The sequence below is a fragment of the Orbicella franksi genome, chromosome 10, assembly GCF_964199315.1.
Source record: "Orbicella franksi chromosome 10, jaOrbFran1.1, whole genome shotgun sequence".
In the NCBI taxonomy this organism is placed as follows: Eukaryota; Metazoa; Cnidaria; class Anthozoa; order Scleractinia; family Merulinidae; genus Orbicella; species Orbicella franksi.
The window spans coordinates 6,747,774-6,759,280 of record NC_138154.1 but is presented as its reverse complement, the minus strand read 5'-3'; the positions used below and the strand labels follow the sequence as shown (position 1 = coordinate 6,759,280).

The window sequence follows — 11,507 nt, the reverse complement described above, 5'->3', positions numbered from 1 at the left end:
TCACTATCCCGAGGCTCGAGCTCTCCGCAGCTGTGATCTCTGTAAGGGTCAGCACTCAACTGGGAAAGGAACTACGCCTTGAAAATGTCGAAGAAATCTTCTGGACCGATAGTAAAGTCATTCTCGGTTACATTTCAAACGAGTCACGAAGATTCCACGTGTACGTTGCCAATCGCGTTCAAGAAAGCCACGACAAGTCCTCTCCCAAACAATGGAAGTACGTGGAGACCAAGTCAAATCCTGCCGATGAGGGATCATGTGGTGTCTGTGCCCGAGAGATAATGAATTCAAAGTGGATCTGTGGCCCAGAGTTTCTATGGAAGAGCGAAGACCAGTGGCCTGATACTATGAGGACTCAAGAAGATGTTCGCTGTGAACCGCGTGAGCAAGATCCTGAAGTCAAAGGTTCCGTTACCATGGCAACAGTATCCGCTCCCGAAGTTCCCTTATACTTAACAGAACACATAAAGTACTTCTCGGACTGGTTCCATGCAAAGAGATCTGTCGCGCTATGCCTGTGTTACTTAAGAAAACTGAAGAAGCGCTCACAAGAAAAAAGGAGATCGTCAGGCGACGAAATCCAGTAACTCACCGCAAAGTAGGCAGCGAGAGTTACGTCCCTATCACAGTGGAAGAGCTAGTCTGCAGAAGCTGTCATCATAAGGGCCGCCCAGGCAGCCAGTTTCAAGAAAGAAATTGATATCCTGTCAAAGAAAGAAGAGCAGCCAGAGGACAAGCACAAAGCCCTTCCAGAGAGTGAATGGTCCTCAAACCTTAAGAAGCTTGATCCATTCATAGACGAGCACGGCATCATGCGTGTTGGTGGTCGCATAAGACGGGCAAACCTGACAGATGAAGTTAAATTTCCAGCCCTACTACCAAGAAACAGCCACATCACCAAGCTCGTAATCAACTACTTCCATGAGAGGTGTTTGCACCAAGGCAGAACAACCACCCTCAACGAGCTAAGATCCAGTGGTTACTGGGTAATCGGTGGCAGTTCATCAGTATCCCATTGTATCCACAACTGCGTGAAATGCCGCAAGATGCGTGGGTCCACCCAGTCCCAGAAAATGTCAGACCTGCCCGAAGACAGGCTCGAACCAGCACCACCGTTCACCTATTGTGCCGTGGACTTCTTTGGTCCCTGGATCATTAAAGAAAAAAGAAAAGAATTGAAGAGATACGGTGCGCTCTTCACCTGTATGGTATCAAGAGCCATACACATTGAAGTCGCCCACAGCCTTGACACAGATTCTTTCATTAACACGCTTCGTCGTTTCATCTGCCGTCGAGGTCCTATCTGTCAGCTTAGATGTGACCAAGGCACCAACTTTGTAGGCGCCCGTAATGAGCTCAAAGAAGCCCTGAGTGAGCTGGACCACTCTAAGATCAGCACGGAGATGTTACAACAGAATTGCGATTACTTCAGCTTCAAGATGAACATTCCGTCAGCTAGCCACATGGGCGGCGTATGGGAACGGCAGATTAGAAGTGTTCGCAACGTATTGGCTGCGCTGCTGAGTAACAATGCAAGTCAACTTGATGACGAATCTCTTCACACATTTATGTGTGAAGCCGAATCAATCATCAACAGCCGACCACTATCAGTAGACGGGCTACAGGACCCAGACACACCCAGGCCCCTCACTCCGAACCACCTTCTCACCATGAAATCGAAGATAGTGCTTCCTCCTCCAGGGAATTTTCAAGATGCCGATAAGTACTCGCGAAAACGGTGGCGACGAGTCCAACATCTGTCAAACGAGTTTTGGTCCCGCTGGCGGAAGGAATTCTTACAGTCCTTGCAGCTACGGCAGAAATGGTTGAAACCACAGCGAGATCTCAACGTTGATGACATTGTGCTGATCAAAGATGATTCCCTCGCACGAAACCACTGGGAGCTTGGAAGAGTTACAAGAACTTATCCCGACAAGGATGGTCGTGTGCGCAGGGTGCAGGTAACCCTTGCTGACCCATCTATCGACGCAAAGGGGGTGCGTGTCCATCCACCGCGTTTCCTGGAGAGGCCCATACACAAGCTGGTTTTCCTGATGAGCTGGAGTGACGCTGTAGAGGAGAGACCGGGAGAACTCCCCACCGAGAAGCCATGAACACTATCTATGAACTCTAGATAAGTTTAGATAGTTGAATATTAATTTCTTAGTTTTAAGTCAAGAAGTGAAATCTATTAATGAACAAATTTCAGGGGAGCCATGTGATGAACGCTCAATGATCTATTGTAGTCTTACCGCAGTATTACGTAGTTCCGTTCTAATCAAAGGAACAATTCAGCCTTATAGTTTCTGTACGTGCACGTAGCTATTAGATTTGCCAGTTGTATCCTCGCTTTCACCACGAACACAAGTCACCTAAGTTGAAGAAGTTAAAAGTGACCGCCTAGTGAAGCCAAAGCAGTCTACCTTTAGAGGCAAGCGTAGGACTGATATGTAAGTGTTGTCTTTACCTTTTAATAGTTAGTTTCCACGGAATTCTCAGTTAGTTTTCTTATCGATCGTATCTTATTAGTTATTGCAATTCCGTATATAGACTTGCTGTTTTCTACTGCCCTGCAGTCATAAGGTTTAGGTTAGTTTCTAGTTTCGTCGCAGTTTAGTGTAAGTTAAGTACATAAGTATCACGTGGACCTCAATGCTCGCAAGAGGAACTGTTTCTTTAGTAGCTTATGCTTTATTTTTAATCAAATTTCAGTTTACGGCTAAACAACGATTATCGCAATTGGTGTCAAGGAAATAAATCAATTTGTCCTACACATCAGCGTGCTTTATTTCGTCAGTGATGGCATAGGTTCTGGTAGGCAATCTGAAGAATCTCTTGGGCTAAGTCATCAACCAGGAAGTACTGTCACAACTGGTAACAACACTGTCCCCACCACTACTACAGTGACAACAATAACAACAACCACTACCACTGTCTTGGGACTGCCAAACACCACAAGTGGTACTGATGAGGCTATGCAAGACAGTGACGATGATCCTCTGAGTATCTTTAGATTAAATGATGTTGAAATGGAAGAACGGGGTCGTAGATGGTGTGAAACATTACCAAGAGAAACAGATACCAGTAATGTGGACCAGGTACCTGTCAGCAGAACTGCTACACCAAATCCCGTGACCTCAAACCACACCATCCCAAGGCCACCAGGTACTGTATGGCGTGTTTTATGTCAAAATGCATTGGTTAAAGTCATTTTAAAGATTTATAGAGTAAAAGCTGCACTTATCTTAACAACCCAACAATTAAGCATCCATAATTTTAGTTTACCAAAGGTTGCAGTAGAAGATCAAAGTTTCAATTAGTAGCCTTCTCTTTATGTGTACGTATCTGTACATATCAATTCTTGAAGGAGCATTTGTATAATGTATATTACAATAAAGTTTCCATATAACGTGTGCTCTGATTGGCTGAAAGTGCATGCTTTATCAGAGAACAGAGCACGGGTTGATGATGGTAAGTTGGCTTTCAAATGTTTGTCGGAATTTTGACAAATTTGTGCCAAATTAAACATCCCCTGTGATTCAGACAAATGCAATGGAAACGAGCTATTTGTCTGTAGTAAATATGGCTCACAGAGACCATTGTTAGCAACAGTAGTGTTAAAACTGTACTAAAATAACAAGTTTTGCTAGATTCCCGCTGACAAAACACCTAACGAAATAAACAAATTCCCAACCTAAACAGTGCTTCAATAAAAGACATTATATTTGTTACAAAGGCAGAAATTATACTTAAGAAGTAAAACAATGATAAAAAACAATTGAACTGTCTCTGTTTACAAGAAGTGGGGAAAAACACTAGACTTCGTCTCGTGTTTTCCCCTACACTTCTTTCGTGCTCTACCGCTTCCTGTGTGCTTTACAACAGAACAGAGCACAGTCAAGGCTTCTTTATTTGTTGATTTAATCATATTTGATTTGGAGTTAATGTTATCATTATGCTACGCTTTTGCAGGACAGGCTGGACATATGATATGATTTGATCAGTTTATGGGAAAATAAATTCCATTTGAATTAATAGCACAAACAGACAGGGAGTGTACAGCAGTGGAGAGCTACACTCCTGTGACTACTATGCATGTGTCAGAGCTGTGCTTGCACTTTGCACCGTGATACTGCTTCACTACATGGTTTGCTAAGTATTTTTTTTATTAATAACGTATGTGGCACTGAAAGGGAACTGAAAACTAATACAAGTACATTTATTTACTGTTATGTGTTTCAGGTTTAACTGCCTCTGTAATCACAGCCGCAGTTGCCAGGCCATCTGCTGAGAATCCAAATACAACAGTTACAGGTGAGTGCTCTTTTTTTAATATTGCTTTTTCCTTGACTAAGTCACAGATTCAGGACCCATGAGGTTAACATATTGCTTTATCAGTTATCACCTGAAGCACTGGCAGACTGGTAACCTTGAGAGGGTTTTTTTCTCATAGTACGTAAAACTTAACATAAGAATTGTTGAAGTTTCAATGATTGCATTTTAGAAATGAACACGATGTCTTTTATGCAGCATTTTTTACTTGACATGTCTTGTGTTCCAAAATTCTTTTCAGGAACTGTTGAATTACCAGATGTAAGTGTGCTGCTTGATTTATTACCTCAAACTCCTGGTAAGAGTTAACATATTGTATCAAATACAAACTGCACAACAAAAATAATCTTATCAGTTATCCCATTGAAGGATACAAGTGCAATTAGCCCAGTACGGTTTGTATTAATTAATATTAATATTCAATACCATGTAGTACAAAAAAGGGTGTTTCTTGTTTTGCAGGCCAGCCAGCAAGTGCAATGCAGACATCCATTGCAATGGCACAATCTGCAAGCCTGCCATTTAGTCATCCATGCAACTTCCATGTGGTGAGTGAAACAATGCAAGCTGACAGGCTTTTTAAAGTGGATATTAACCGGTATTACATATCTGACAAATCATTTGCATTAGCAACTGGTATATCATCCTTCTTTAGCATTATTAATAAATTAATAACTGTCATAAAAAATTCTTACCGACTTACTATTTTAGCTCATGCAAATGGCTAGAGTGGAGAGAGAACACTGTCAACCTGCACTAATGTGTGTCTGTAGTGAGAGGCAGTGGCTACTGTGGAGGTAACAAAATCTGATTTGACATGCAATATTATATACGCCCATTATAAGCTTGTTTGTTACTAAATGGTTGCAAATAACATGTGTGACAGGAATGGGTTATCTTAACCTGGTGTCAAATGACATTTGTTAAATGTTAAGTAATCTAATATTAATGATAATTTTTTTTCAGGATGATTTTTGAAAACAGAGAAATTATTGACTTGGTGAATGAGCATTTTCTGTTTTGGGTGCAATCATCTGGTGGAACCGCTGGGAAGCAAGGTAGTATATGTTACAATTAACATTAGCATAAATACAGGTCCTGCAAAGTCATAGCATGTTTGTGAGGTACTTTCCCAAACTGGAAAGTCCTGACTGTTAAAAGAAGACTAGATTGGGCCACGGCAGGACATTTACTCTAACACCACATCAGTATATACTATGTTTAATTTTTTTGTCATGAAGAACACTCACCCTAACTTGCAACTTGTTGGACAACATTATATTAATATTTAATATTGTCTGTTTTGGACTATAATTAGCTATAATTAAGTACTTCTTTTGCTGTATCAAAAAATGGGAAATAAAAAATCAATTTGAATTCATCATGGTTGCTTGGTTTCAGCCTTGGCCGCTTTAAAAGATGAAAGTAATACAGGTACGATGGCTATAGTTTGCAGCGTTGGTGACGAAGAGAGAGTTTTGCTCAAGATGTCAGGTAATTAATTATTCCACACAATCACAGTTGGACTATGTTCTAGATTACTCAGTCTCAAATCAAACATTACTTTCATTTTGTAATAATTATTGAAACTGTTCTGCCTTTGTTACTCAGTCACTCATGTATGCCTCATCAGCGAATGATGTTTCATTCATAGGCCCACCCACTGTAGCTGAACTGAAGAGAGCTCTGGAGGAGAAACTTACAACATTTCAAGATCACAAGAGAAACTGGTATACAACTTTATTCAACTTTTATCATGTTATTGTCACACTATGATAATGAGATGTGCTGGAAGTGTGTGACTTCAAAATTAAAATTATATCTTAAATTAGAATGTGAAACATTGAACACGATTGATTTTATATTTTACTCTGCTCATGAAATAATTCATGTTTTAAATATAAGTGCATGTTACCAGCTATTTTGTCAAGCTATTCGATTACATTCAATCAAATCAATCAATCAATCAATCAATGAATCCCTCAATCGATCAATCAATCTATCTATCAATCCATCACCTTTTTATTGTGCAATATTAATTCATAGGCTCAGACTACAAGAGGAAAGGGAACTGAAGAGGCAGCAGGATCTGGACTATGAAGAGTCACTCCAGAATGACAGAGAGAAGGTGTGAAAAACTAGCAGCACTTTGGCACTCCATGATATGAAAAGAACTGTACAATAATTTTTAAATACTGGCTAATTATATCAAGTGATGTTCTAGCACATCTGATTAGTTCCTTATTTGCTTCAGGCAAAAAGGCAGAGGAATACAAAAGCCTGTCAAACAGACGATGAACCAGCCCCTGAGGTATCACATTTGATATTAGTAATGCAACAGATAAACTATTCTCTTGTTGCTTCTTGCTAATTCAAGCCATTGCCATGGTTAATGGCTGTAATGCATGTACCCCTATCATGACCTTACCACTGTAGAAAACAGGCTTGTTGGCTTTTTCTGTACCATGAAAAATATTTCGAAGGCATTATTTTGAAAGCATAGATGTCCAGCATATATATACACCATCTTTCAAGGTGTTTCTCCAGCCTAAATAAGTTATTAATTAACAAATCATACAAGACAAATTTAAATCCAATAATGAATAATGGGTAATACATTTATAATCTGTGAATTTGTATTCCAGCCACAACCAGAACCAGATGAGGCCACAAATCCACCACCAACAAAGAGGCTGAGATCGGATGAATTGACTCGTGTCATCGTTATTTTGCCAGATGGAGAAAGGTACCAGTTGGATATTTCACAGGAAAGTCCATTGAAGGTGGGTAATGTGAATACTCTGAAGAAATGCAGATTTCGATGCCTTTCATTTACCATTAATATTATAACCCAGATGTATGCACAAGACCATCTAATAATATTATAACCCAGATGTATGCACAAGACCACATAATTTGTTGTTTATAATGTAGCCTGAATCACTCAGTTTGTTGTTGCCCCTTCAATATTGGAAAGTTTTGATGGTGAAATTCAATTTGCCCTTGTCTCAAGGCTCCCCTTTTTATTATATGACACCATGGAGTCATGGATATGCTATTCAAAAATATCATCCTAAGGGGCTCAATTTATGATACTATGGGCAGTTAAGGTGCATGTGAACAATGTTTCCCCAAAAATAGGCTTTTGTATTTGAACAAAACTGTGTCATGAGCCATCAAAATGTAAACGGCCGTGAGTTTTTAAGGCCCATGTTTCTTGTTATTCAATGCAGCCTAATCTTGAATCACACACTTCCAAGAGAGACAACTGAAACAATGAACCACTATAATGCAATATACTGAAGTCACTGTTGGAAAAACTAAGCAGTAATTAGGGAGTAACTACAAAGTTAAGGATATAGAGTGGTAAAATCAGAGACTTGCCCATATCCTCATTTAAAATCCCAGACCTTGGCTGATTGGAGAACTTTTTTTTCACAATTCTCGCCTGTCAGATGCCATGATTATTCCCATCATAAAATTAATGACCACAACTGAACTTTTTAAAATTTCCATTATAAAAGAAGTAATCAGGAAATATCAACTTGACATCAATGTATAGCGGATGTCTCTCTCAGGTGTTTGCAACTCCAGGAGATGGCTGAAATTTAAGCTGTGTATAACCTCTTCTGGGAAATCAAAGAATATTATCGGTGTGATTGGGTGGGCACAATCCATTGTCTACTAAAATAATATATTTGTTGTTATGTAAAGCAATTTGGTGAGATACTACATCTAAAGGCCTCTTATCTCATCTGCTTGCATTTTAAATTAAACACAGGAGTTGTACCAACCAGTCAGAAATTTGCTACCTGAAGGCTCAACAACCATCTCCCTAACCTATCAAGTTGACGGAAACATCTGGAGACTAGTTCCTGACCATGAAACCATGTCTGTGGCACAGTTTCAAATCGAGCCAAATTGTGTCCTGAGGTCCAGTTATGGGGAAGACTTGAGTGAAACTGATCCCTGAAATGACCATTTTCATTTGAGTCAGGAACCTAGCTCAATGAAGGAAATGCCTGACTTGTTTCTTCAGAGAATGGATATGTGGGAAATGCTGACTCCCGAAATTCACTTGTGAGTGTTTCCAGTTGAGACTTGCAGCACACACTATCTTTAGCCAATTTAAAATGCTGACTTCTGAATCAGTTGAGAACTGCAGCATTCATTGAAATTAAAAGGTTTTTCATTGATTTTAGCATATTTAAAACATGCTTTGGCGTGATTGATCAGATCAACCAGGGGAACTCAACAGACTTTTTAAACTTTTCTGCACCAAGCAAATGGAAAATTTATTCACTTATGTTTTAAGAGATTGGTACCACTGAGTTTTTGATTTCATGCAGTTATATTTCTACTTAAATCAAAGTCAAGATCAGCATTCTTTCAATGAGCAACAATTTGAAGCATATTTCTGTTTTATACAAACTAACCTATCTACTCATATTTTACACCTGTAAATCAGGCCAGAACATAAATGTCCCATTATTGACCTTTTTACAATCTTTTTATGCCTGACAACAATGAGTCAAGTTGGTTACTTGATGATACCCCCTGAGACTTGGAATGCTACTCCGTATCTATTGTGAAACATTTGGTCACACTACACACAGTTGAGTAGAGTAAGAGAATTCCAATGTACATCTGACCAAAGAAAGCAGGATAATACCCTCTTAGAAATGAGGGGGGGACCAGGAAACCATTGCCATAACAATGGGTCTGTATTTGTTGAGTATAAGTATATAATTGGTATTGTTTGTCTAACTCCACAAAATATACTAACTGCCTTAGCCTTAGGTATGATTAGCAGCCTTATGGTCCCTTGCACACTACACAAGAGAAATTTGAAAACACATGCAACTTTATTTTTAAGTTAGGCCTACTGTCCAAAATATAATCTGTCAGGAAAATGGAACTTTTCTAAAATGCTCTGCTCTACAAACTGGAGGAATTTGAAAATGCCAGTATGGATGAAAAAGTTTGAAAATGAAGCTTTTTGAAGATGATGACATCACAAAAACTGTGTGATTTCTCTGCACAAGTTTACCTCAAACACAAGCAATGTCAAATTTCTCTGGTGTAGTGTGAAGGTCACAGTTTGTATTGAAAAGTATTCAAAATTAAAAACGGAAAAACATTGAAAAATATCATACTCTTCCTATAGTTAGGGTGTAGCCCAAACTACAGCTTAATTTGCAGCTGGCTTTTGATGTGTGGCTTATATAGACTACATACGAAAACATGCCAGGATATTTTTCTGTGAAAATTATCTGTTCTGAGGAGCGCACACAGCGTTTTGAGAGGACCAATGTGCTCTTTGAGGAACAGATGATGTCCATGGACAAATAGATGCGAATATTTTCCTGCCAAATGAAGGCTGTTGTTTATTGTCTATTGAATATTTTTCGCAACACGCTAAGTTTTGAAAATTGGGGAACATCACCTCAGTTTTATCTGGTGTATAATCAGTCATGTGACACATTTACACCAACTGTGTGCTAGCTAAAATATCTGATGGATTAAAATGCCAGATATTTACTTGTCCTCAAGTGTGTAAGAGGGAAAAGTTGTTAATGTAAGTGGTAAGGGAGGTTAAAGTCTCGTGTAAGATGGGTGTATGATTTTCTGCTTTCAAATGACAGAGCTGTCCAAAATTGTTTTGCTGTTCTCTTTTGATATAAATTCACCAAATATTGCCTGCTTAATGACATTTTGCAGGGCACAGAAAAGAAACTGAATACAGTCAGCAGAAGTATGATTATCATTGAAAGTTTAATGTTACGTCTGATTCAATGAATGTTGATTGAAATAATTCTTATAAAAATCCTTATCTCCCTTAGTTGACAAAACAGAACATAGATTCTGAAAAGAAGTATTTACAAAAATTGATAAGTGAATAATGGATGGAGAGTTATTTTTCTTGGTAAGCATAGACAAAAGATAAAACATAAAGGTAACTTAGACTAGTAGATTTATACTAAAACAATTAGATTATTTGCTCTTGATTTCTATGTGTGATAGTTGATGAGGGCGCAGCACGCGATAGAAATCTCTAGCTCATACTCTAATTGCTTAAAGTAGTTGGTAGGCCTTAGCCTTTTGTTCAGGAGAAAAGCGTCTGGTTGTCAAAATAAGGTTCGGATAACAAGATGTTTGAACATGTCAGTTGCAAAAAGAATGAAATCAAGCAAAACTCGCTATTCTAAGACCCATCCTGTCCATTTTAATATCTTTTGGTGTTGAACAGTCGGATTTCCTCTTGTTCAGCTACACTCCCGCTGAAGTAACATTCCAGTATCACTCAGATCACCTATAGCAAGAAAGTATATTATTTTTTAACAGTGAGTTGACATTCAAAGACAATAAAGTCTGACCTGACAAGAAATTTTCATGTTGGTCATGTTTTTAGTGGAAGAGAGCACAGAGGCAGTTAATGGAAACACTATTGGGGTGGCAAAAGTAAAGTGATAACGGGTGGCACAAGGAAAGTGATAATTTAAAAAGGGTAAGGGGAAGTTGTGAAAAGCCTGCATGAGAATATATGTAGACCCAAACATAACCCTGCCCAATTTAGTTGCACAGCAAGCTTTCCAAAAAATCAGTTGGAGACAAGTAAAAGGCACACTGTGGCAGACATTCTAAATCACACCATATACTCATTACAAATTGACTCTAGGGTCAATGTGTTCATTGGAGCTTATTGCCAATATTGTGCCATTGTGAATTCAGTTGTTAAAAATAGCTATTATGGGATTCTCAGGGGGCTAATAAGTAGGTATTTGCCTCTAAGCATCTGATAATAGCTATTTGAATCAAAATCAAAATGGCTGCCGTATTGACAAAAAGGTCCCCTTTGAACAATATCATATGCTTGTTTCGGAAAGCATTTGGCCCACAATTTTTTCCAAAGGAAACAAGTAATCCGAATAAGGAACTTTATTATCAGCAAAAGATACTGGTAAATACAAATTAATTTTCTGCAACAAAATAGTCTTTGATCTAACACGATAAACTATTCAAATGATAGAATATGGAACAAGTTGAAGAATTCACTTTATGTGCACATACCCCGAATTTCCTTTAAGACGTTGCTTAAAGTATGAAAATAACTCAAATATCTCAAGCCACAATTTGAAGTTATCTCTTGTGATATACTGTCAGTAGTTACCTGT

At 38.6% G+C, this 11,507-nt stretch overlaps 1 protein-coding gene and 1 long non-coding RNA gene across 3 annotated transcripts in view; one reads left to right on the top strand and one right to left on the bottom strand.

The window, feature by feature from the left end:
- The window catches only part of LOC145501014 (uncharacterized), a 16,732-nt gene extending 8,328 nt beyond the window's left edge, over nt 1–8,404 (top strand). The window contains exons 5-16 of one of the 2 annotated variants that reach the window (XM_081480581.1): nt 3,014–3,165; nt 4,243–4,314; nt 4,574–4,630; nt 4,795–4,880; nt 5,044–5,129; nt 5,299–5,390; nt 5,734–5,826; nt 5,987–6,062; nt 6,379–6,460; nt 6,587–6,643; nt 6,978–7,115; nt 8,114–8,404. In XM_081480581.1, the coding sequence (XP_081336707.1) occupies nt 3,014–3,165; nt 4,243–4,314; nt 4,574–4,630; nt 4,795–4,880; nt 5,044–5,129; nt 5,299–5,390; nt 5,734–5,826; nt 5,987–6,062; nt 6,379–6,460; nt 6,587–6,643; nt 6,978–7,115; nt 8,114–8,305 (1,183 nt within the window). In that variant the 3' untranslated portion in view covers nt 8,306–8,404. The remainder of the gene's footprint in view (nt 1–3,013; nt 3,166–4,242; nt 4,315–4,573; nt 4,631–4,794; nt 4,881–5,043; nt 5,130–5,298; nt 5,391–5,733; nt 5,827–5,986; nt 6,063–6,378; nt 6,461–6,586; nt 6,644–6,977; nt 7,116–8,113) is intronic. The other variant, XM_081480580.1, reaches the window with a different exon arrangement.
- A 2,131-nt stretch (nt 8,405–10,535) lies between these two features.
- Nucleotides 10,536–11,507, bottom strand: part of LOC145501147 (uncharacterized) — a 68,260-nt gene continuing 67,288 nt past the window's right edge. The window contains exon 4 of the long non-coding RNA XR_014051188.1: nt 10,536–10,645. This is a non-coding gene — a long non-coding RNA (uncharacterized LOC145501147). The remainder of the gene's footprint in view (nt 10,646–11,507) is intronic.